Source organism: Scyliorhinus torazame, chromosome 1 (assembly GCF_047496885.1).
Source record: "Scyliorhinus torazame isolate Kashiwa2021f chromosome 1, sScyTor2.1, whole genome shotgun sequence".
NCBI lineage: Eukaryota > Metazoa > Chordata > Chondrichthyes > Carcharhiniformes > Scyliorhinidae > Scyliorhinus > Scyliorhinus torazame.
In genome coordinates, this window is record NC_092707.1 from 341,320,329 (window position 1) to 341,344,743 (window position 24,415).

General features: G+C 43.8%; 1 protein-coding gene across 1 annotated transcript in view; it reads left to right on the forward strand.

The window, feature by feature from the left end:
* Nucleotides 1-6,427: 6,427 nt before the first annotated feature.
* The window catches only part of lyplal1 (lysophospholipase like 1), a 29,009-nt gene continuing 11,021 nt past the window's right edge, over nucleotides 6,428-24,415 (forward strand). The window contains exons 1-3 of the mRNA XM_072509392.1: nucleotides 6,428-6,594; nucleotides 20,214-20,313; nucleotides 21,791-21,960. Of these exons, the coding sequence (XP_072365493.1) occupies nucleotides 6,516-6,594; nucleotides 20,214-20,313; nucleotides 21,791-21,960 (349 nt within the window). The 5' untranslated portion in view covers nucleotides 6,428-6,515. The remainder of the gene's footprint in view (nucleotides 6,595-20,213; nucleotides 20,314-21,790; nucleotides 21,961-24,415) is intronic.

Consider the following 24,415-nt stretch of genomic DNA (forward strand, 5'->3'; position numbering starts at 1 on the left):
AAATTTTTAATAAGCCCTCAAGTACAGTATTGTGTGCAGTACTGGGCTCCACTCAGTGAGAAGGATAATGAAGCTTTTGAAATGGAACAATACAGATTCACGACGCTGCTGCCTGGTATGCAAAAACAAAATACAACAAAGATTTGAAAAATTGGACTTTTTATTATCAGAACACCACAGATTACAAGGTGTCATAACAGTGTATAAAATTGCAGAAGGATGGTAGAGAGAATTTGACTATTTTCAGTAGCTGAGGCGACCAAACAGGGAACAGAATCAGGTGTAAGAGATTTAGAACACCAGGCAAGAGAAACTTATTCAGAGTAATTAGGCTATGGAAATTATTTCTGGGGTCAGTGTTTGAGGTGAAAACTATGGGCGCGATTTTACAGCCATGCTGCACACGAAAAGCAGCTCGCCACGGCGCAGCATGACTAATAGAAGCCGGGATACCCCACTCCGGAGATCTACCCGGCTCACGACGCCTCGTGAGGATCTAATGTGGTCTCGCGAGGCATTGCGATGTAGATCCCACCCATTGTGGGCAGGGTACCTTTTTTGGCCAATCTGCATATTAGAGCGAGACAGTTCGACTCACTGTAATATGCCGTTTCCCAAGGTACCTGAAGCGTTGGGATCTATCCCCTTCACCGCGGAGATGTCAGGCGAGCGCAGTTCAGTACTGGTCTCCACAAAAAGGGACCAGATGGAACGGCACTTGTGAGGATCTCCTAGGGGATCGGAGGCCCCTAGGTGCATACCCTTTGGGCAGGGTGGTATCTTGGCACTGCTTGTGCCACCTGGGCACCCTGTCATTGCCAAGATGTCAAGCTGGCATATTTTGGCAACCAGGCAAGATATGCCCTGTGTGGGTATTTGGGGATGCAGGGAGGCCTTGGGATCCCCCCCCCCCTATCATGGGTTGGGGCTTGGGGGTGGGGTTAGGTTTCGAGTGTCGCTTCGGGGCTCCAGAGATCGTCACACCATTTCTCTCGCTACAATGAGGAGTTCCGGCGAGTGGAGCTCCTCAGTGCAAAAAACGGGTCTATGTGAGGCCTTGGCCGTGCATTCCCCACTGAGGTCCCTTATCTAATGCGAGTGCCGTTTTATAGATTTGTGTTTCTGGAGGCTGCAAGCACCCGCTAAATGCGCTCGGTATGGGACTTTGTTCCCATTTAGTTAAATCTTGCCCTATGTTAACATTAGGGGGATGAAGAAAAAGTGATTGAAGGGATATGAGTACAGGTTAGGCACATGTAACTAGAACTTCTGCTTTCGTGGATGGTGAAAGCCAATATACACTGAACCAAATGGTCTGATTTATATTTAATTACTAACTTTTCTATTGGCCTTTGAAGTAGTAGGAAAGTTAGTATTCATCACATTCTGGCTCCCTGCCAGGTCAAACCAAGATGACATAGTCTATTAGATCATTTTATCACATTTCAAGAGTTGTTAATTATCAATTTATGTGGTTCTGCTTACTTTATGGTTTTCAACACACAGAAAAACCAGACCATTGTTGTTTGCTTAGTTCCTCAAGGTTAATGAAATATTTGGACACCAGAAACCGACAACATGCTTGTGAGCCTACATTAAAGCTACTGCAACAATAAAACTCTCTGCAACTTCTTAATGAAACTTATTTTAAGGGACAGCTGAATGAAGAAGTTGTACATTGATGTATGGAGTGTGCTTCATGTATCAAGAACTTGGATAAGTGCTGTCAGCGAACATATTTTTATATTTGTTACTGGCATTTTTGTATATTCGCATTCTGCAAAAGCCAAAATATACTGTTTCAAAATAATCTTTTCAAAAAAAATGTATTCAACCAAGACCCACCACAAAGCCAACTAGATTCTCAATGTTTCTTCAGAAGTTAGTGCCAGAAAGTTTGTCCTGTAACACATTCACACCCAAGATATTTGGCAACTATCAGTTATTCAGAGCCAGGATTAAATAACTTGGCTCTAACGTTATTTCTTTTTTAAAAACTTAAATCATTAAAATAAGCAATTTTATCCAGGCGGTCAACTATTAATTATGACAAGTATACTTCAGTGGCTTTTATATTCAGCTTATGCACCTTTGAAACAAATTGAATTGATGCAAAAAATATGCCTTATCTGTGTCTTCCTATAAAAAAAGTGAATCTCAAAGGACCAGTAAATTCTCAAAAGTAGGCACAGATACACTAATCAGTTTGTTCCATATCATCTATCTGAATTATCACCCAAAAGAGCTAATTTATTTCCTTGTGAATAAAACTAGGCAGATGCTATGTTGGTATAGCTGCCATCTTAGGTTCTTGAGACCATTAATCCAAAATCAAGAATAAAATACAATAAATCTTGAGAGTGAGCACATCTGGTAAATGTTTTTAATGAATGATAATTCTGAAGCATAACTCAAAATAGAAGAAAATTAATGTTAATGACAATTCTTTCAGTACATTTGGGATATATTTTCCTGCGTCCACTAATTTCAGTAGACAGGACTATAATTGATGCGCATAGCTTAAATCACCTTAAAAGACATAACAAACTGTGATCAACCCATTTGCTCTCCCTCTCACCTCTTCCTCTTCTCATCCTCTGCTTCCCTTTTTTTCTCCTTTCCTCTCCCACTTCTCTATCCTTACCCACTTTCCCTCCCTCTCACAAATCTCTTTTCCATCTTCTACCTTACCCTGCATCTTTATTTGTCGTATCTCTCTTTAGTCTCTCTCCCATCACCGTATCACACCCCCCCCCCCGCCCCACTCCTGCCTCTTTCTATTCCTACTCTGCCCCTTCTCCCTCCCTAAGTTTCTCTTCTTTACATGCCCATCCTCCATCCTCCCATCTGCCTTCTTCATCTTTCTTGATCTAATTCAATTACCCACCATCTGTTAACATGGCTTGGCCTCAATACTGCCCTTGGTCTTGACTCCCAGATGCAATGCCAAAGGAGATCAACAAGCCATCTATTAAAATCAATGAGTGGTTTAAAAATTTTAAAGATGGTTCTGTGAAAATAACAAAACATGACTAATAAAGTGCAATGAGGCAGAAGATAACATTACTTGACAGCACTAAACTGAACTCTTGCCTGCACAGAGGTCTTTTCTAAAAATAAATGTGATTATGGCCTCCTAGAAATTAGTAAACTGCACAGACAATATTGTACAACTGGGTCTTCATTTGATGGCCATATCTTCTGAATAAAACTGTAACGTGTAAAAGTAAATGCAGCCTTATCAGAGGTCAAGTGGCAATTTTGAAAGGCACCACAGCTAACAAATATTAAAAACTTGGAAAGGAATGACAAAAACATTGGAGAAAAAAACAATAAGAGATACTCAGCAGTCACTGTCACATAAGGCACCATATTTAACTTTTACTGTGATAGGAGAGGAAACCTGATTGGAGAAATTCAAAATGTGGAGTTCCAGGAAAGATGGACATGGATCTGGCAATGACAACATCTTTAGGGATCTTGAAAAGGAAAGGCCAGTTGAAGATTATTTGCAAGGACAGAGGGATCAATGATTTCTTTTTGAGGAGAAGAATAATGACAGCAAATTTGGAAGAGTGGGACAATACTTGTGGAAAGTTAACGGTTAACAGTGTCAGCTAACACGGGAGTCAGGAAGCTAAGTTGTATGATCGGCCATTTAGTGGGAATAGAGTCAATGGAGCAGGAGGTGTGTCTCATGGACAAGAGATCAGAAAGTGCATGAGAGAAGATCGGAATTAAAAAATAGAAAGATGTGAGTGCATGGAAGGGCAGGTGTAACTTTCGAGAAAATGTCCAGTGGGCTGGTGGAAGGGAGTGAAGTGGTAGAGACAACTGAATAGATGATCTCAATCTTAATGACAGCTGTCTGGTCATGGCGCCTGAAGAGAGAGTCATGAGTTTCTTGACTTGTTGTACCGGAGGATGAGGAGACAGGGGAGAGGAGTTTAAGAAGACAGCTTCCAGAAGAGAAAATAAATAAGGGATTATCTTCCCATTCCAAGATGACCCTGGAATAATAATCAGTTTTGGCAAAGGAGAGTTGGATCCAATCTTGTTTTATGTGGTCTAGTCAGATGTGGCGATGATTTTTTACAACAGTTGTCCGCCACATTTATTCAAGCATTTGATCCATGAACGTAAGGGAGCAGTGATGAGGGCCATACAGGGGCAATGACCAAGCTGAAGTGAATAATGATTTTACTTGATTCAAGGACGACATTTAATCAGGGTCACAAGTTTCTGCATGGGTCTTCGTGTAACTGAACAAGCCAATTTTCGACCCGCAAATCATTGGGCACATGGGGCAGGATGCCCCACAAGGTACTGGAATCTTGAGTGCAGGGTTTGCTTACTTTTCTTCCATTCTCTGCTGTCATTCTGCTTCATCACTCGATTGTTCACTGGTGTAATCTTTTTCCTAGAAGGATCACTCACTGCCTTGGATCTCGTCTGTCTGTCCTATAATGCCCTTACACAGGTCAATTGCATTCAGTCCATTATATCCATCATCCATTTTCCGTCATTTTTTCCATCCAATAATTGGTTCTGTCGACTCTAATGTGACCAAATTATTATCTCTCTTTGATGTTATGCACTAATTCCTCTTTTCTCCAGCCATTTCTGTCTGTTTAGGATATGCAGAACATCCTGCCATATGTCCACATCTCAAACACATCCAGTTTATGAATAGTATCTTTATTGTCGATGTCTCAGACGTACACATCAGATGTTGTAACTCAAAGCGTCAATATACCTGCACTGATTTCCCCCACTCTCTACCCATCAATAAAGGTGTTTTTATTTTCTGATTTCCCCCATTTATAATATTTTCCCCAATGCTTAAATTTGGAAATGTTCCAATCCTCTAGTAATCACTTGCACAGCAAACACGTGGTACGATGAAAATAAAAGGATTAATTTACTTTTACACACGCTCTCACCTGAAGTTACATTTATTTTGCTGGTCAAACAGGAACTGCTTGAGTTAAGCTCCAACAAGCATTATCACAATGCGGCTTGACTGGGGGGAGGGGGGGGGGGGGGGGGGCGGCGGAGGAGGTTATGTGACACCTCCTCAATGTGGATCCAAGGATGTATATTCCAACAGATGGAATCGAGATGTTTAATTAGAACCGGGACTCCTATTTTTGGAGATACTGGTGCCAAGTTAACTAACTGCTTCTCCTTTTGTTGAACCCAGGTGCGAAGTCTAATAACGTTTTGACCACTAGCAGTATGAGCGATTACGTTTTGGGAAGGTTTTCCTTTGTGCGGAGGTAGATGGTCCAGACTCCTTGTCGTGGTGGCTACTGTCACCTTGACATTTCTTCAAGACAACATGGAACTGGCTAAACTATTTGTTAGTTCAGCACTTCTCCATTTTTGACAGCACAGAAAAAAAATTATATTATAAAAATAATTATAAAATGAAGCAAAAAAAAATTTTCTAGCTGTAATTGAGAGTGCTATCCTTTTTGGATGTCTTGTCTTGTATTCTTCTCAGGAAATCTGGCTCTTTAAGGGTGCAGACATGGCAACTCAAACTAATGTATTACAAAGAGGTGATTTTTAAGTAAAATTAAGCCTCACTTGCATTCTTACAACAGAATTTTTCATAGGCTTTCTTGTTGACCCACCTTTTGTAGGCTCTATATTCTATTCCTTCTCTGGGTGGATCATGTGACCAGGTGCAAATGAACATTTATGGATGAAGATCTCCACTGCACCACCAGGGCCTGAAGCAGCTGTAAACAATGGACCAAAACAGAGCTGCAGCAGAGTCGGAGTTGCAAATCGTTCCCTCGAGCATGAAGTTTATTCGGTACTGGGCAGCACTGAACCGGGACTCTTATTTCGCAGTACCAACTCCAACACGCTCAGCCAAGTTTGGGCAAAGTTTAGAGCCTCGCCTGGCATAGCCTAATGGACAATAAACTTCCTCAGGTGAATGAATGTACCTGAGGAAGGAGCAGCGCTCCGAAAGCTAGTGACATCGAAACAAACCTGTTGGACTTTAACCTGGTGTTGTAAGACTTCGTACTGAGTTCACCATCAATTAGAGGCCAAAATTCTGCTCGACTTCCCATAAAATCAACAGGAGATTGACCTAGCTATAACAGCATATTTGTACAGTGCCTTTAACATCATCAACTGATGTCCCAAGGCGCTTTCCAGGAACATTGTGGAACAGAATATGAGCCAGAGAAGGAGATATTAGATGAAATGACCAAAAATCCTGCGATATTATGGTCATGGTGCAAACATAAAACAACAGTTTTCAACAGAAAAAAATGACTTTAACACACTGGTAACTTCCGTGGGTACTTTCCACCTGGGGGCGGCAGAGTGAGTGCACGCTTGCGCGCATTATCCTTCGCGGCAGCGTGGACCTTTGCGCCTTCCGTCATCGCGCCTCGTTACGTCAGACGCATCCGGTTCCCAGGAAGCGTCAAGGAGCACGCGCGGTCAGCTGTCCCTTCGCTTCTGGTCGGAGAAAGGCACCAGGTGTGCACATGGCGGTGCATTTACAGAGAAACATCGTTGCGCAAACTAAGAAGCACACTGCGAGTGTGATTTTCCTTCATGGTTCAGGTTAGACCTCAGTGATTTTTATCATCAGCGAGTGCAGTCGGTCTGGTCACAGGGGTGAGCTCACCCCCAGTGTTCAGCCCTTCACACGGAGGGGCGTCTGAGTGACCCATCGTACATTAAATGTGAAGGAAAGTGTCTGACCAGCCAGAGCTACCAAACAGTAAACATTCACCATTGAATTGTGCCACTTTCCCATCATCTTCAATATGTGTCCAATATGTCCAAAGATGGGCAGGTTAGGTGGATTGGGCATGTTAAATTGTTCCTTCGTGTCCAAGGGTGGTCAGGTTGGGTTATGGGGATAGTGTGGGAGAGTGGGCCTTGTTGAGTGCTCTTTCAGAGGGTCTGTGCAAACTCGATGGGCTGAATGGCCTCCTTTGCCACTAGGGATTCTATAGCATGAAAATATCTCGACATTTGGATACTCGTGTTTCTCCCCATGAGCCTCCCTCCTGGCCTTTCTTTTATAAAAGCAAAATAATAAAAATCTTTATTAGTGTCATAAGTAGGCTTACATTAACACTGCAATGAAGTTACTGTGAAAAGCCCCTGGTCGCCACACTCCAGCACCTGTTCGGGTACACTTGAGGGAGAATTCAGAATTTCCAATTCACCTAACAAGCATGTCTTTCAGGTTCAGGTTCTCGAAACTGGTGCCCCCGGTGGAAATCCACGCAGACACAGGGAGAACGTGCAGACTTCGCACAGACAGTGACTCAAGCCAGGAATCCAACTAGGGTCCCTGGTGCTGTGAAGCAACAGTGCTAGCCACTGCTATCATGCCCCCTCCGCAGATGCTGTAAATCTGAAATAAAAACACAAATGCTGGATAAGCTCAGCAGTTCTGGCAGCATCTGGGGAGAGAAACATAGTTCCTGCTTTTGTTGGGTTTCCTCTCGTACCTCACCTTGGCAACAGATATTTTCAACACTTGTCAGTGGTAGGGAAATTACTGGAATGAATTCTTCGAGACAGGCTCTACTCCCATTTGGAAGCAAATGGACGTATTAGTGAGAGGCAGCATGGTTTTGTGAAGGGGAGGCAGTGTATCACTAACTTGATAGAGTTTTTCTAAGAGATCACAAAGATGATTGATGCAGGTAGGGCAGTGGATGTTGTCTATATGGACTTCACTAAGGCCTTTGACAAGGTCCCTCATGGTAGACTAGTACAAAAGGTGAAGTCACATGGGATCAGGGGTGAGCTGGCAAGGTGGATACAGAACTGGCTAGGTCATAGAAGGCAGAGAGTAGCAATGGAAGGATGCTTTTCTAATTGGAGGGCTGTGACCAGTGGTGTTCCACAGGGATCAGTGCTGGGACCTTTGCTGTTTGTAGTACATATAAATGATTTGGAGGAAAATGTAACTGGTCTGATTAGTAAGTTTGCAGACGACACAAAGGTTGGTGGAATTGTGGATAGCGATGAGGACTGTCAGAGGATACAGCAGGATTTAGATTGTTTGGAGACTTGGGCGGAGAGATGGCATGTGGAGTTTAATCCAGACAAATGTGAGGTAATGCATTTTGGAAGGTCTAATGCAGGTAGGGAATACACAGTGAATTTTAGAAAGTCAGAGAGATCTAGGTGTACAGGTCCACAGGTCACTGAAAGGGGCAACACAGGTGGAGAAGGTAGTCAAGAAGGCATACGGCATACTTGCCTTCATTGGCCGGGGCATTGAGTATAAGAATTGGCAAGTCATGTTGCAGCTGTATAGAACCTTAGTTAGGCCACACTTGGAGTATTGTGTTCAATTCTGGTCGCCACATTACCAGAAGGATGTGGAGGCTTTAGAGAGGGTGCAGAAGAGATTTACCAGGATGTTGCCTGGTATGGAGGGCATTAGCTATGAGGAGCGGTTGAATAAACTCGGTTTGTTCTCACTGGAACGACGGAGGTTGAGGGGCGACCTGATAGTCTACAAAATTATGAGGGGCATAGTCAGAGTGGATAGTCAGAGGCTTTTTCCCAGGGTATAGGGGTCAATTACTAAGGGGCATTGGTTTAAGGTGCGAGGGGCAACGTTTAGAGGAGATGTACGAGGCAAGTTTTTACACAGGGTAGTGGGTGCCTGGAACTCGCTGCCGGAGGAGGTGGTGGAAGCAGGGACGATAGTGACATTTCAGGGGCATCTTGACAAATATATGAATAGGATGGGAATAGAGGGAGACGGACACCGGAAGTGTGGAAGATTTTAATTGAGATGGGCAGCATGGCCGGTGCAGGCTTGGAGGGCCGAAGGGCCCATTCCTGTGCTGTATTTTTCTTTGTTCTTTGTTCTTTGAGTCCGTTCCACTCCACTTTCAGCCTGGCTGCAGGCCAACCAAGATCTGCTCCTCCCTCCAATCCAAGCCGATAAGCAGAAAGGCAGCTGTTAACAAGTACGAGTTGCAGGCGGGCCACTGCAAACAAGCACTCTCCTCTCTCTCTCTCCTGCAAGCAAATGGCATCAGCAACAGGCACCTCTTCCCCCCCATCCAATCGGTCATAGCACCATTATCCCTTGCCATAGTCCAGGTTTCAAAGTCTGAAAAAGGCAGCCAGCACATAGAATAACATACCAGGTCCAGAAGCACGGTTACAGCCAGAAGCAGCAGGAGCTCAGAGACAGATTCCACTCCTGCACCTCAGAGTGTGGGCTACTCAGATGGAGTGTGAGCTCCCCCAATGAGGGGGGTGGGGAAACCATTAGCAGTTTTGTTTATTAAAGAGCTGGCCAGTGTGGTATCAGCTAGAGAAGGAAGCAATTTTGAACTACTGCTGCTGTGTACATATTATTGGAAATAAAGTCCTTTTCTTTTTGACTCTATAAATTTCTGCTGGATTCTTCATGGCCCTCACAAAACCTAGAGACATTGTGCTGATGTCCAAAGACAGAAAAAATAGAGAAAAACCATGACATGCAAATAAAATGAAACAAAATAGGGGCAGACATCATGGCATGAAATAGTTAAAATCGTAGTTGAGTTCAGAATTGCATCCTGAAAAGATAAGGGGCGCGATTCTCCACTCTCGCGCCGGTTGGGAGAATCGCCTGGGCCGCCAAGTTTTCCCGTGACGCCGGTCCGACGCCCTCCCGCGATTCTCCCAAGCGGCGAGAACAGCCCCGTTGAGCTCCGCGCTGCACAGGCCGGAGAATCGCCCGAGACACCCAACATGGCGATTCTCCGGCACCCCTGCTCTTCTCAGGCCCGAATAGGCCGAAGTCCCGACGCCGTGACCCCAATGAGGAGCGGTTGAATAAACTCGGTTTGTTCTCACTGGAACGATGGAGATTGAGGGGCGACTTGATAGAGGTCTACAAAATTATGAGGGGCAAAGACAGAGTGCATACTCAGAGGCTCTTCCCAGGGTAGAGGGGTCAATTACTAGGAGGCATAGCTTTAAGGGGCAAGGTTTAGAGGAGATGTATGAGGCAAGTTTTTTCTACACAGAGGGTAGTGGGTGCCTTGAACGCGCTGTCGGAGGAGGTGGTGGAAGCAGGGACAATAGTGACATTTAAGGGACATCTGGACAAATACATGAATAGGATGGGAATAGAGGGATATGGACCCAGGAAGTGTAGAAGATTTTAGTTTTGACGGGCAGCATGGTCGGCACGGGCTTGGAGGGTCGAAGGGCCTGTTCTTGTGCTGTACCTTTCTTTGTTCTTTGTACTTGAGGTTAGGTTGTTAACCATCAGTGGGCTATTTTATTATCCTCATCATTACATCCAGAGCTCCTGCGCGTGTTAACAAATTGTCTTAATCTAAATTGGAGAAAATTGCAACGCTGGTGAGAAACGTTGATAGGTTTATTAAAATTGCTTTCCAAGATATTCTGGATTTTTCAAAAAGCTACATATATTTGTCACATTTTTAAAAAGACATCATCTTGGGAATATCATTCAACTGTCATGCCATGGTTGGACAATAAAATGTAATTGGTTCAATTACCTTTCTATTAAGTTAACAGTGACTCAATGTGAATAGTTTCTTTGGCCATCTGGATGTTATTGATGGTGAATGCCCAAGGTCCTGCATCAGTGCACATCTCCTTGTTGGGAGGCACCCAATTTCCTGAAACATTTGGAAATGGGTTAACGAACACCAACGTGCAGTCATTTATATAGAGAATATCAAACCAAGCTACAGCCACAGACAGACTCTCGGCGATTGCGGCAAGGACTAAACAACATAACGGGCTACACAGCGAAGCCGAGCAGCGCACCCCTCCCCGATGAACTCAATGCATTCTATGCTCGGTTAGAGCAGATAACCAACAATCGCTGTCGAGTGCCCCAGCAATCCGTAACTCACCCATACCCACCATCACAGCTTCCAAGGTCAGATCGGCCTTCCTGAAAGTGAACCCTCGGAAGGTGACGGGCCCGGACGGGATCCCTGGTCGTGCACTCAGAACCTGCGCGGACCAGCTGGCAGAGGTATTCACGGACATCTTTAACCTGTCCCTACTCCACTCCGAGGTTCCCACCTGCTTCAAGAGGACCACCATTATACCGGTGCCAAAGAAGAATCAGGCAACGTGCCTCAATGACTACCGTCCAGTGGCCCGAACAACAATCATAGCACGGTAGCATTGTGGATAGCACAATTGCTTCACAGCTCCAGGGTCCCAGGTTCGATTCCGGCTTGGGTCACTGTCTGTACGGAGTCTGCACATCCTCCCCATGTGTGCGTGGGTTTCCTCCGGGTGCTCCGGTTTCCCACCACAGTCCAAAGATGTGCAGGTTAGGTGGATTGGCCATGATAAATTGCCCTTCGTGTCCAAAATTGCCCTTGGTGTTGGGTGGGGTTACTGGGTTATGGGGATATGGTGGAGGTGTTGACCTAGGGTAGGGTGCTCTTTCGAAGAGCCGGTGCAGACTCGATGGGCCGAATGGCCTCCTGCACTGTAAATTCTATATGTATGTAATGAAGTGCTTCGAGAGGTTGATCATGAAGCGCATCACCTCCATACTCCCAGAACACCTTGATCCACTGCAATTTGCATACCGTCGCAACCGGTCCACAGCAGACACCATTTCCCTGGCCCTACACTCATCCCTAGACAACAAGGACCCCTACATCAGACTCCTATTTATTGACTACAGCTCCGCCTTCAACATCATAATCCCAGCCAAGCTCATATCAAAGCTCCAAAACCTAGGACTTGGCTCCCCACTCTGCAACTGGATCCTCGATTTTCTGACCAATAGACCACAATCAGTAAGAATGAACAACAATACCTCCTCCACAATAGCCCTCAATACCGGGGCCCCGCAAGGCTGCGTACTTAGCCCCCTACTCTACTCCCTGTACACACACGACTGCGTGGCAAAATTTGGTTCCAACTCCATCTACAAGTTTGCTGACGATACGACCATAGTGGGCCGGATCTCGAATAACGACGAGTCAGAATACAGAAGGGAGATAGAGAACCTCGTGGAGTGGTGCAGCGACAACAATCTCTCCCGCAATGCCAGCAAAACTAAAGAGCTGGTAATTGACTTCAGGAAGCAAAGTACTGTACACATCCCTGTCAGAATCAACGGGGCCGAGGTGGAGATGGTTAGCAGTTTCAAATTCCTAGGGGTGCACATCTCCAAAACCTGTCCTGGTCCACTCACGTCGACGCTACCACCAAGAAAGCACAACAGCGCCTATACTTCCTCAGGAAACTCGGCATGTCCACATTAACCCGTACCAACTTTTACAGATGCACCATAGAAAGCATCCTATCGGACTGCATCACAGCCTGGTATGGCAACTGCTCAGCCCAGGACTGCAAGAAACTTCAGAGAGCCGTGAACAGCGTCCAGTCCATCACATGGACGTGCCTCCCATCCATTGGTTCCATTTACACCTCCCGCTGCCTGGGGAAAGCAGGAGCATAATCAAAGACCCCTCCCACCTGGCTTACTCACTCTTCCAACTTCTTCCATCGGGCAGGAGATACAGAAGTCTGAGAACACACACGAACAGACTCAAAAACAGCTTCCCCGCTGTTACCAGACTCCTAAATGACCCTCTTATGGACTGACCTCATTAACACTACATCCTGTATGCTTCATCCGATACCGGTGCTTATGTAGTTACATTGTATACCTTGTGTTGCCCAATTATGTATTTTCTTTTATTCCCTTTTCTTCCCATATACTTAATGATCTGTTGAGCTGAGTGAGAGAGCACAAGACAGGTGAATGAAACTACAGAAAATTCCCTAAGTGATACTATGAGACGGGTGAGCAAAATACAAAATGAAGTTGTACATGCATTTTAGAATAGGTGGCGGTCCCAAGACTCAGCTTACAGAGGGCAGCTGAATGACATAGAATAGAATCATAGAATCATAGAAGTTTACAGCATGGAAACAGGCCCTTCGGCCCAACCAGTCCATGCCGCCCAGTTTTTATCATTTAGCTAGTCCCAGTGGCCCACACTTGGCCCATAACCCTCTATACCCATCTTACCCATGTAACTATCTAAATGCTTTTTAAAAGACACAATTGTACCCGCCTCTACTACTACCTCTGGCAGCACATTCCAGACACTCACTACCCTCTGAGTGAAGAAATTGCCCCTCTGGGCCCTTCTGAATCTCTCCCCTCTCACCTTAAACCTATGCCCTCTAGTTTTAGACTCCCCTACCTTTGGGAAAAGATGTTGACTATCTACCTTATCTATGCCCCTCATTATTTTATAGACCTCTATAGGATCACCCCTAAGCCTCCTACGCTCCAGGGAAAAAAGTCCCAGTCTATCCAGCCTCTCCTTATAACTCAAACCATCAAGTCCCGGTAACATCCTAGTAAATCTTTTCCGCACTCTTTCTAGTTTAATAATATCCTTTCTATAATAAGGTGACCAGAACTGCACACAGTATTCCAAGTGTGGCCGTACCAATGTCTTGTACAATTTCAACAAGACGTCCCAACTCCTGTATTCAATGTTCTGACCAATGAAACCAAGCATGCCAAATGCCTTCTTCACCACCCTGTCCACCTGCGACTCCACCTTCAAGGAGCTATGAACCTGTACTCCTAGATCTCTTTTGTTCTATAACTCTCCCCAACGCCATACCATTAACTGAGTAGGTCCTGGCCTGATTCGATCTGCCAAAATGCATCACCTCACATTTATCTAAATTAAACTCCATCTGCCATTCGTCGGCCCACTGGCCTAATTGATCAAGATCCCGTTGCAATCCTAGATAACCTTCTTCACTATCCACTGTGCCACCAATCTTGGTGTCATCTGCAAACTTACTAACCATGCCTCCTAAATTCTCATCCAAATCATTAATATAAATCACAAATAACAGTGGACCCAGCACCGATCCCTGAGGCACACCACTGGTCACAGGCCTCCAGTTTGAAAAACAACCCTCTACAACCACCTCCTTCTGTCGTCCAGCCAATTTTGAATCCAATTGGCAACCTCACCCTGGATCCCGTGAGCTTTAACCTTCTGCAACAACCTACCATGCGGTACCTTGTCAAAGGCTTTGCTAAAGTCCATGTAGATAATGTCTACTGCACTGCCCTCACCTACCTTCTTGGTCACCCCCTCAAAAAACTCAATCAAATTTGTGAGACATGATTTTCCACGCACAAAGCCATGCTGACTGCCCCGAATCAGTCCTTGCCTCTCTAAATGTTTGTAGATCCTGTCTCTCAGAATACCTTCTAGCAACTTACCTACTACAGACGTTAGGCTCACCGGTCTGTAGTTCCCAGGCTTTTCCCTTCTGCCCTTTTAAACAAGGGCACAACATTCGCTACTCTCCAATCTTCAGGCAAATCACCTGTGGCTGCCGATAATTCAAATATCTCTGTTAGGGGACCCGCAATTTCCTCCCTAGCCTCCCACAACATCCTGGGATACATTTCATCAGGTCCCGGGGATTTATCTACCTTGATGCGCTTTAAGACTTCCAGCACCTCCTCCTCTGTAATATGCACACTTCTCAAGATCACTATTTATTTCCCTTAGTTTCCTAACATCCATGCCTTTCTCCACCGTGAATACCGATGAGAAGTATTCATTCAGGATCTCACCCAACTCTTGTGGCTCTGCACATAGATGTCCTTGTTGATCCTTAAGAGGCCCTACTCTGTCCCTAGTTACTCTTTCTCTTTATGTATCTGTAGAAGCTCTTTGGATTCTCCTTTGCATTATTTGCCAAAGCAATTTCATGTCCCCTTTTTGCCCTCCTGATTTCCCTCTTAACTCTATTTCGACAATCTCTATACTCTTCAAGGGATCCACTTGATCCCAGTTGTTTATGTACGTCATATGCCTCCTTCTTTTTGACCAGAGTCTCAATATCTCGAGTCATCCAGGGTTCCCTACTTCTACCAGCCTTGCCCTTCACTCTAAAGGGAATGTGCTTACCCTGAACCCTGGTTAACACATTTTTAAAAGTCTCCCATTTACCAGCCGTCCCTTTGCCTGCCAACAGTCTCCCCCAATCTACTTCTGAAAGTTCCTGTCTGATACCATCAAAATTGGCCTTGCCCCAATTAAGAATTTTAACTCTTGGGCCAGACCTATCATTCTCCATAGCTATCTTAAAACTAATGGAGTTATGGTCACTTGTCCCAAAGTGATCCCTCACTAACACTTCTGTCACTTGCCCTTCCTTATTTCCCAAGATGAGGTCAAGTTTTGCCCCCTCTCTAGTCGGTCCATCCACATACTGAATGAGAAATTCCTCCTGAATACACTCAACAAATTTCCCTCCATCCAAGCCCCTGATGCTATGGCTGTCCCAGTCAATGTTGGGAAAGTTAAAGTCCCCTACTATTACCACCCTATTTTTCTTGCAGCTATCTGTAATCTCCTTACATATTTGCTCCTCAATTTCCCGCTGACTATTTGGGGGCCTGTAGTACAGTCCTATCAAGGTGATCTCTCCCTTCTTATTTTTCAGTTCCACCCATATAGACTCAGTGGGCGAACCCTCGGATATATCCCCTCTAAGTACTGCCGTGATGTTCTCCCTAATCAACTTTGGGGTCATCTACATTACATACTTACCCCTGTTGCTCTTTTATAACCACTGTGTGTGTTTAACCCGTATACGGTGGACAAATGATCACAAGTTTGTTTAGTACAACAATAGTTTATTTGACATACTGTCAAATTTACTTAATTAATCACACGTTCATGCACATTGGACTACAAACTAATACATTTAAACAACCTTGGCTTAACGTCCAGGTGACTGGCAGATAAAGAATAGATAAGGCCTTATCTGGATTCTAGTAGTCTGGCAGTTGGACTCTAGTAGTTCTGATAGGTAGTCTGTGTACACTGTTGTTGTCCTTCTGTGGAAGGCGTGGGCTCTTGTTCTTGGCCGGTGATGAGTTCACCGTTGTTGGTAGCTGTTGATGCTGCAGTTGAGAGAGTGACTGGTGGCCTGCGCAGTGCCTTTTATCCTCCTATCTTTCGTGCCCTTTTGGGCAGTCCCAGGTGAAGGTCCAATGGATCAATAGGGTCTCAATCACCGTGATTGATCCTGACCAATTAGGAGCGGACACCTTGCTGGCTGGGTGGGTCCCGGTCGGCTTTGGCCGTTCGTGTCCAAGGCACATAGGTCCTCCCAGATAAGGAAAGCAGGCGCCGCTGAGTCTGCCACTTCTTGTTAGTTTCTATCTGGAGTCCATTGTCCCGGGAAGACCTTTTGCCGGTGTTAGTTTCTGGGCTGCAGTTATATATTTGCAGGCTGCAGCCTGTCTGTGTACCAGCTTGGCCAAAATTTCCCATCACTCTTTGGGGGCGGCCATTTTAGATGGCCACAACCCATAGACCTACCGCAGGATTCACTATGTCAGTGCCATGCTTGAAAAAAGTTGCACCAATCCACCCCTGTGAGAATCGCAGTCTAGGGAGCTGGAGCATCACAGGGGCATGGGAATCACTCTTCCAGCCCGTTAATCAGATGCAAATGGGTTAAAATGGTCCATTTGCATCCTCCTGCCGCCGCGGGGCATAGAGCTTGCTGCCACTGTTAGCGGGGAAGTCGGAGCATCAGAAGGGGATCGGCGCCGGATGCTTGATTCTCCGCCGTATTGGTAACCCTGCTACCAATGGCGGGTGGCAGAGAATCCACACCACAGTCTCAGGATAATGGGTCAGCCATTTAGGACTGAGATGAGAAATCTCTTCACTCTGTGGGTTATGAATCCTCGGAATTCTCTACCCCAGAGGGTTGTAGAAACGCAGGCGATCAATATATTCAAGATTGAAATTGATTGATCTCAATAGAGAAGAATTGAGGAATGTGGAACAGAGCAGGAAAGTCAAATTGATGTTGAAGTTCAGCTATGATTTAAAACCGAAAACACTGGAAACACTAAGCAGGTCAGGCAGCATCTGTGAAGAAGGAAATAAAGTTTCAAATCACTTAACTTTCATCTAAACTAGGGAAAATTTACAATGTGAATAAAATATGATTTTATTGAATGGCGGAGCAGACTCAATGGCTGTATTGGCCTACTTCCCCTATTTCCAATGTTCTGATGCCAGAAATTGTCTGATTATCTGTGACCATTTTACTGTGTGTGTATGAATAGCGTTTATATTTATAAACATAGATATTTTACTCAGTTCCCACTGCACATTTCCAACTAAAATGTCGATGAGTTCAGTTGCTTCTTTGCCTCTGGCACTGATGATCTCTAACTAGCTGTTGATGGGAGTGCATCAGGTTAGTTCAATTTTTTGCATTTTCTTCAGTATGAAAAAAGTAGTTCCAGCTGGTGTTCAGCAGTGAAACCAGGTGAAGAATTCAATTATGGCGAAATGCAGCTGCACTTTGGTACATTAGCATGTTAAGGTTGTTTCAGTGTCCCTGCTGTGACACTAAATGAGTATCTAAGAAATCTTTGGGTGTTGCATTAGAAAGTATAATATCCCGCAAGAGACCTACAGGGTGGGAATGCTTGTCTTCCCCATGCTCCTTGCAGAATACGAGCTCCCCTGCAAGGGGCGGGGTATTTCAATCAATACGCTGAACAAATGTGTTATTTCTTAAGAGCCAATGTTTTGGAGCACCACCCTTCACGTGGTTTCCTCGTGCTTCGGAACGGACGCTGATGCGACTCTCGGTCTCTGGACGAAGATCTGGCCACCGAGACGTGACATTCCTGGACTCAGCTGTAGGTGATTCTGGCCCTTGTGCGACGTGTGGAGGCCAGTCTAAACATACCTGCAGGCAGCAAGAGGGCCAGAGCTCCAGGTACTCAAGTCGAGTAGGTGTCAGCCCCGGACTGGGCCTTGCATCTGGATTGGGTCAGGGATGAACTAGCTGCATGGATTCAGAACTGGCTTGGCCATAGAAGTCAAAGGGTAGCAGTGGAAGGGTGTTTTTCCGAATGGAGGTCTGTAACTAGTGGTCTTCCGCAGGGATCTAAATAGCTGGCTTTGAAAACAGACCAAGGCAGGCCAGCAGCACGGTTCAATTCCCGTACCAGCCTCCCCGAACAGGCGCCGGAATTGGCGACTAGGGGCTTTTCACACTAACTTCATTTGAAGCCTACTTGTGACAATAAGCGATTTTCATTTCATTTCATACTGGGACCTCTGCTGTTTGTAATATATATAAATGACTTGGAAGAAAACGTCATGGGTCTGATTAGCAAATTTGCGGATGATATTAAGATTGCAAGAGTTGCGGATAGTGATGAAGATTGTCAGAGAATACAGCAGGATACAGATAGGCTGCAAAATTGGGTGGAGAAATGGCAGATGGAATTTAACCTCGACAAATGCGAGCTAATGCATTTTAGTAGATTCATTCAGGTGGGAGCTTAAAATAAATGGCAGAACCATCAGGAGCATAGAGAACAGAGAGGTCTAGCGTGCAGGTCCACAAATCCTTAAAAGTGGCAGCACAGGTGGAAATGGTGGTAAAGAAAGCATGTGACATGCTTGCCTTCACAGGACGGGGTATCGAGTATAAAAGCTCACAAATTATGTTACAGTTATATAGAACGTTGAAACCAAAGAGAAAATGGTGGAAAATCTCAGCAGGTCCTTCAGTATCTGTAGTGCGAAAAAAGAGCTAACGTTTCAGGTCCAGGTGACCCTTTGTCAAAGCTGAGGAATGTTGGTTAGGTCACATTTGGAATACTGTGTCCAATTCTGGACACCACACTACCAGAAAGATCTGGAGGCTTTTGAGAGAGTACAGAAAACGTTTCCCAGGATGTTGCCTGGTATGGAGGGTATTAGCTATGAGCAGAGATCTAATAAACTGGGATTGTTCTCCCTAGAGAGATGGAGGCTGAGGGTCGACCTGATTGAAGTTTATAAAATTATTTGGGGTATAGATAGGGTGAACAGTTGGAGGCTTTTCCCAAGGCGGAATCGAAAATCACAACGGGATACAATTTCAAGGTGAGGGGAGATAGGTTCAGTGGAGATGTGTGGAGAAGTGTTTTTACACAGAGGGTGGTGGTGGCCTGGAATGCACTGCCAAGTGGGGTGGTTGAGGCAGATACGTTAGCGACCTTTAAGACTTATCTGGATAGGCACAGGAACAGACTGGGTATAGAAGGATACAGGCGGTTGGTCTAGATGGGACTCATGATCGGCGCAGGTATGGAGGGCCGAAGGGCCTGTTCCTGTGCTGTATTGTTCTTTGTTTGGGTGGGAGGAATGTAATGTCCCGCATGGGACCTATGGGGTGGGAATGCTTGTCTTCCCCGTGCTCCTTGCAGAGTACAATCTCTTGCTGTAGGGCTGGGGTATCTCAATTAACCTCTGTATATAAGGTCGGCCAGTAAAATGAAATGAAATTAAATGAAAATCACTTATTGTCACAAGTAGGCTTCAAATGAAGTTACTATGAAAAGCCCCTAGTCACCACATTCTGGCGCCAGTTCAGGGAGGCTGGTACGGGAATTGAACCGTGCTGCTGACCTGCCTTGGTCTGCTTTCAAAGCAAGCGATTTAGCCCTGTGCTAAACCAGCCTCTGCAGTAAGGCACCAACCAGAGAGGAACCCGGTCGGGATCTGGCGGGTAGTGTATGTCGTTCGTGTAAATAAAACTTTGTTCTTACTTTACTCGGTGTGGACTCCCCCTGTCCTTATTACAGAAAAGCTTGCCAAAACATTGCTTCAATAATGATAATGTGTCACTTGTGTGTTCTACTTGACAATTTGCTGCTTTACAAATCCAAGTCTAAGTTGAATGATGGGTCATAGAATTTTGTTTGCTGGATTGTCTTGAACTCTGCAGCAAACCTTTGTAGGCCACATTTATTCACAATGTGGTAAACAGTCTGAACCAGGTGACCACAGTCACATGCTGGACTGTCATTGAAATTCCATTTGTGGAGAATGTGGAGAGTGGACCCTGTTCAGTTTAGGGCATTTGTTTTCAAGAGAGGTCAGACCCTGGAGGTATGCTAGACAACTCACCACATCTTTGAAGACATTCACGCCATTTGTGCTTCCTCTCAAAACCTACAACGCTGTAATTATTCGCTGAGTTCCAGAAAGGTTTGCCCAATTTGAGCTGCATATTTGGGAAATTCTGAAGATCTTCACAGATTGACCGATATGGCTGATGGTAGTGGCCTAACATGCATAACATTCTGTATGGTATTTATTTTTTCTGTCTTTTAGGTGATACTGGGCAAGGTATTAGAGCATGGATAAAAGATGCACTGAAACAAGAACTGATTTTTCAGAACATACGTGTAATTTATCCAACAGCATCTTTAAGGTATCTCTTGAGTATCAGAAAATAAATGTTCAATGCAAGTATATCTAAATCCAGTAAATTCTAACTATATTCCCTCAGCCAGAGTTAGAAATGAACTAAATAACTTTTTGTTTATAAGAGAGAAGAGTTATAAATACTGTATTTCATTTTTTCTGAATCGCTCAATTCTAATAATCTTGTGAAATTACTGTCCTTTGACCTCTACAGTTAACAATGTAATTTTGAATATAAATATTTAATTGGATAAAACATTAAAATATTCAACTTTTTGGCATCTTCTGAAATATGCTATGGATATATCTATTCAGAGATACTAGTGAATTTTGCATGCCGTTTTCCCAGTGAGTTGCAGGATATGTTCTCATTTCTATGTGTCTCTGTACTTTTCTATTTACCTTTTCTTTTTCCACTGATTCTTTCCACTTCTCTCCTTTTCTAGGTTTCCTTTGCTTGAACTTTTGGTTTTCTTTTCTGTGCATCCCTTTTAACCTTTCTATTTCATTGTCTTTTTGGGAAGAAATGGTTTGCTCCCCACATTCCCTCGATATCTACCCTTTTCCCAACGAGATGTTGTTTGCTTTAAAAATTCAACTGAAGAAATGTTGGAATAAGTACAAAGAACTTGTGAACCTACCGCCACTATCTGTAACACTCATTTTTCCCTGCCTCTCTTATAGCCTCCAGTACTTTTTCTATCTCATCTCCCTGACTGACCCCTTGCCATTCACTCTGTTGTTACTTTCTCAATCCGGCTGCTTTCAGTCCACTCGCTCATTCTGACAGTCACGCATCGTTGCACTCGCCCTCTACTCACATACTCTCACATTCTCGCACCGCACACCACGTTGTACTGTTCTTGCCCACCACTCTTTCTCCACCCTTGCTCGTTCCTCCCCATGCTTATCCCTCACCTTGTACCAGTTTCCACACTTGCTGCTTCAACTCCTCGCTTGCAGATCTCCTCTCTTAGCTTAATCCTTCCTCCCTCACTCCTTCCACCCCCCATCGCTCCTTTCCCCCCATGCTCCTTCGTCACTGCCACCGTTTCAATCATCCTCCTCCCATCTCCCATTTGTCACCCCTCTTCCCGGCGGCACCACTCCACTCGCCTGCCCCATCCCCTGCTCTGTTCTTTCCTTTTCCAGTCCCAGTCTCTCTTTTGTACAATATCCTGCAGTTGGACAAAAAAAAATAGGAGATGGGAACAATCACCATTGTAGGCAAGTTTCGAACAAAAGTAATTTAATTGGCTTCCAGGTTAATGTTTATGCACACAGTCAAAGTAAACAACATAAAAGTCAGCTTTTTAATTATATAAATCTGGGTCGTTGTGCAAACATTTCAAATGTATCTTGTTTACCTTTATGTTGTTTTGCAATATTTTTAAGTGGTCTTCATTGCAAATAATGATTATTACGAATTTACTGCCCCAACTTTGCTTTGCGCACATAATTACTTTTTGTTATTACTTTTTCAGACCATATACACCTATGAAGGGAACTCTGTCAAACGTGTGGTTTGACAGGTACAGCATTTCGAATAACTGCCCGGAACATCTTGAATCACTGGATTCTATGTGCCATATACTGGGAAATTTGGTGGATGAAGAGGTCAAAGCTGGAGTTGCAAAGGACAGATTAATCTTAGGTAAAATATGTTATCAGTTTTCCTAACATTTTTAAAAAATCACAAAGTAATCTAAGAATCTACCTTTTTTCCATTCCTGTTTCCTGTCTGCTATCCTTCCTTCGAGCATGTTTATCCTGGCACAGTCACTGGATTGTATCACAGATTCACTGAATAAAAATAAAGATGCATGCGGTTGATCATATCCTTTTGCACTTACAATTTGGTCATATTTAGTTTGTGAAGTCAATCGTTTTTTGACTCCTGGGCAAAAGAGGATTGTTTTGCTTAGAAAGTATGTGTACCTGTCTAATCAGCTTCCTTCCAACATGATTTCTTTACTTGATACTGGGGAAACCTGATACCATTATTTCAATTCTGGCCGGAGAAAATGCACATTTGTAGTGGATTATAAAATCTGGTACCGCTGTAACTTGAATCATTTAACTACTCAAAAGAATCTGGTGGTTTTTAGCATTCATAGTAAATGGTAAATTAAATCAAGGGCAATATACTTCTAATTTTGTATTTTATTTTGCTTTTAGAAAGACCAAAAAAAAGATTACCAGTTATATTTCCAGCATAATGCTAAAATTTATTTCGGCAAATGTGTATTCTTGTTATTCCCACTGACAAACAGATCTGGTATTAAGTGGTATATCTGCAGTTCGTAGCTGTTGCAAAGTTACAGCTGTCATTTGGAATGAAAGTATTAGTAAATTGACCCAATTGAAACAAGAATAAAGAGGTAGATAGCTCACCCATCCTGTCATTGGTGTAGATAGCATTTGCCAGCAGGATATCTGTTTTATGAGAGTCAGAATTTTTAGCAGCATTATTGGCATCAGACTTACAAACACAGCCTCAAGTTACCCAATTTATAATTGTCTGGGACTGGAAACACATATCAAACTCGCAATATAGCTTTCTTTGTTCCCTTCGAGCACAGGATTGTGCTATAATTTGCTAACTTTGAGTCAGTGCAAATTCAAAATAGCCAACTTTAGTGAGGTCGGAGACAAATTAGTTATCAGCTGTACATTTTTGCTGCAATTAACACTGCAAAATTTAAAAACACATTTGGAAAACCTTCAGCTTGGTACCACAGTCATTGGAAATATTAAATTAGGAGCTGTGTAGAAGTGAAAACGCGCCCCAGTATTTATGTTTTCTCTGATTCAGACATTATACAACAATGCAAAGCAGGAGAGATTAAATGCTCGCTCAAATTTCAAAATAGGTGACATACTCTTTATTAGTGTCCAACATTCTTATTAACCAGTGGGCCACTTTAGATAGTTCATTGCCATATCTGTTGGTATATGACTTCAATTTTCTCTATCTTTCTTTTTGTAAGTCTCTTTTACCTGTGCCCCATCTCCTGTACATCTCCCAGTTTCAACGTTTTTCTGTTGTATTTGTTCATTTATTAATATAGTGATTCTCTATCCATTTCCTTTTTGGAAGCGGCATGTGAATGCAGAATGATCATCAACTTACTGTGGGTTGGAAGTTAGTTGGATTGGCTCGGAAGCTGCTGCCACGTGCAATAGTGAGGAAACTAGGGCATAAGGGTCAGACAGGGAGGGAGGAATACTCAACTGGTCAGTGCAGGTATCACATAATTAAGGTACTAGTCAATTATCTCATGTTTTAATAAGTTAAATTAAAAGCACAGAGTTCCACTTGTAGCACTGTGTATGTGTTTTTCTTTTCTTGAATGTTTAATTATTGCTGCTGATGACTCATGCATTGCAAAATGGAACTGACGCCAAATGTTTAATGTCACTAATTAATATAATTAATGTAATGTAATAATTAAGTCCAGAAATATTTTTTCTGTTAATAAATAAACTAAATTGATAGATGGTAGTTGAAAACCTACCAGTGTACATTAGCAATCATTGATGATTAAGCATATTTATGGAGTACCAGGAAATAACATTAATTACAGTGACATTTAATATTGAATAACAAACTCAAAATATTTTTGAAATAATAAAAACATTCAATGTTAAGATTAGCAACAAGATGTCTTCCAAAATTCCTTCATGTGATTATCATTATGTTTCTTGCATTTTATTTGGTGTGCATTCTAACATGGCTGTGGAGTCCATTTGCAGACCTGCATGATTTTCCACAGCATGGGCAAAAATGAATTGTCCTATTTTTGTCTGGTAGGACTTCGGCGCCAGCATGTAGGGAGAAGTCCCACACGAGGTGGCTCCCACTAGGGTACTTGTTTTTTGGCCCTTTTGCCCAGTTTTGAGGAATATTTTTACATAAAATCTCATCTGATCGATGGTATAAGGTGCCCACATTAAGGAAATGCCAAAAAAGACCAGGCAACTGATAGAAATTCGTTGACGGATTCTGAGGCTCCCCATTGGAGGAAAACTTGTAACTCCAGCCACTCCAATAACGGCCGAGATGTTTGCCGGCGTCTTGGCTGTGAAGTTTGAGAAGTACTGTAGTG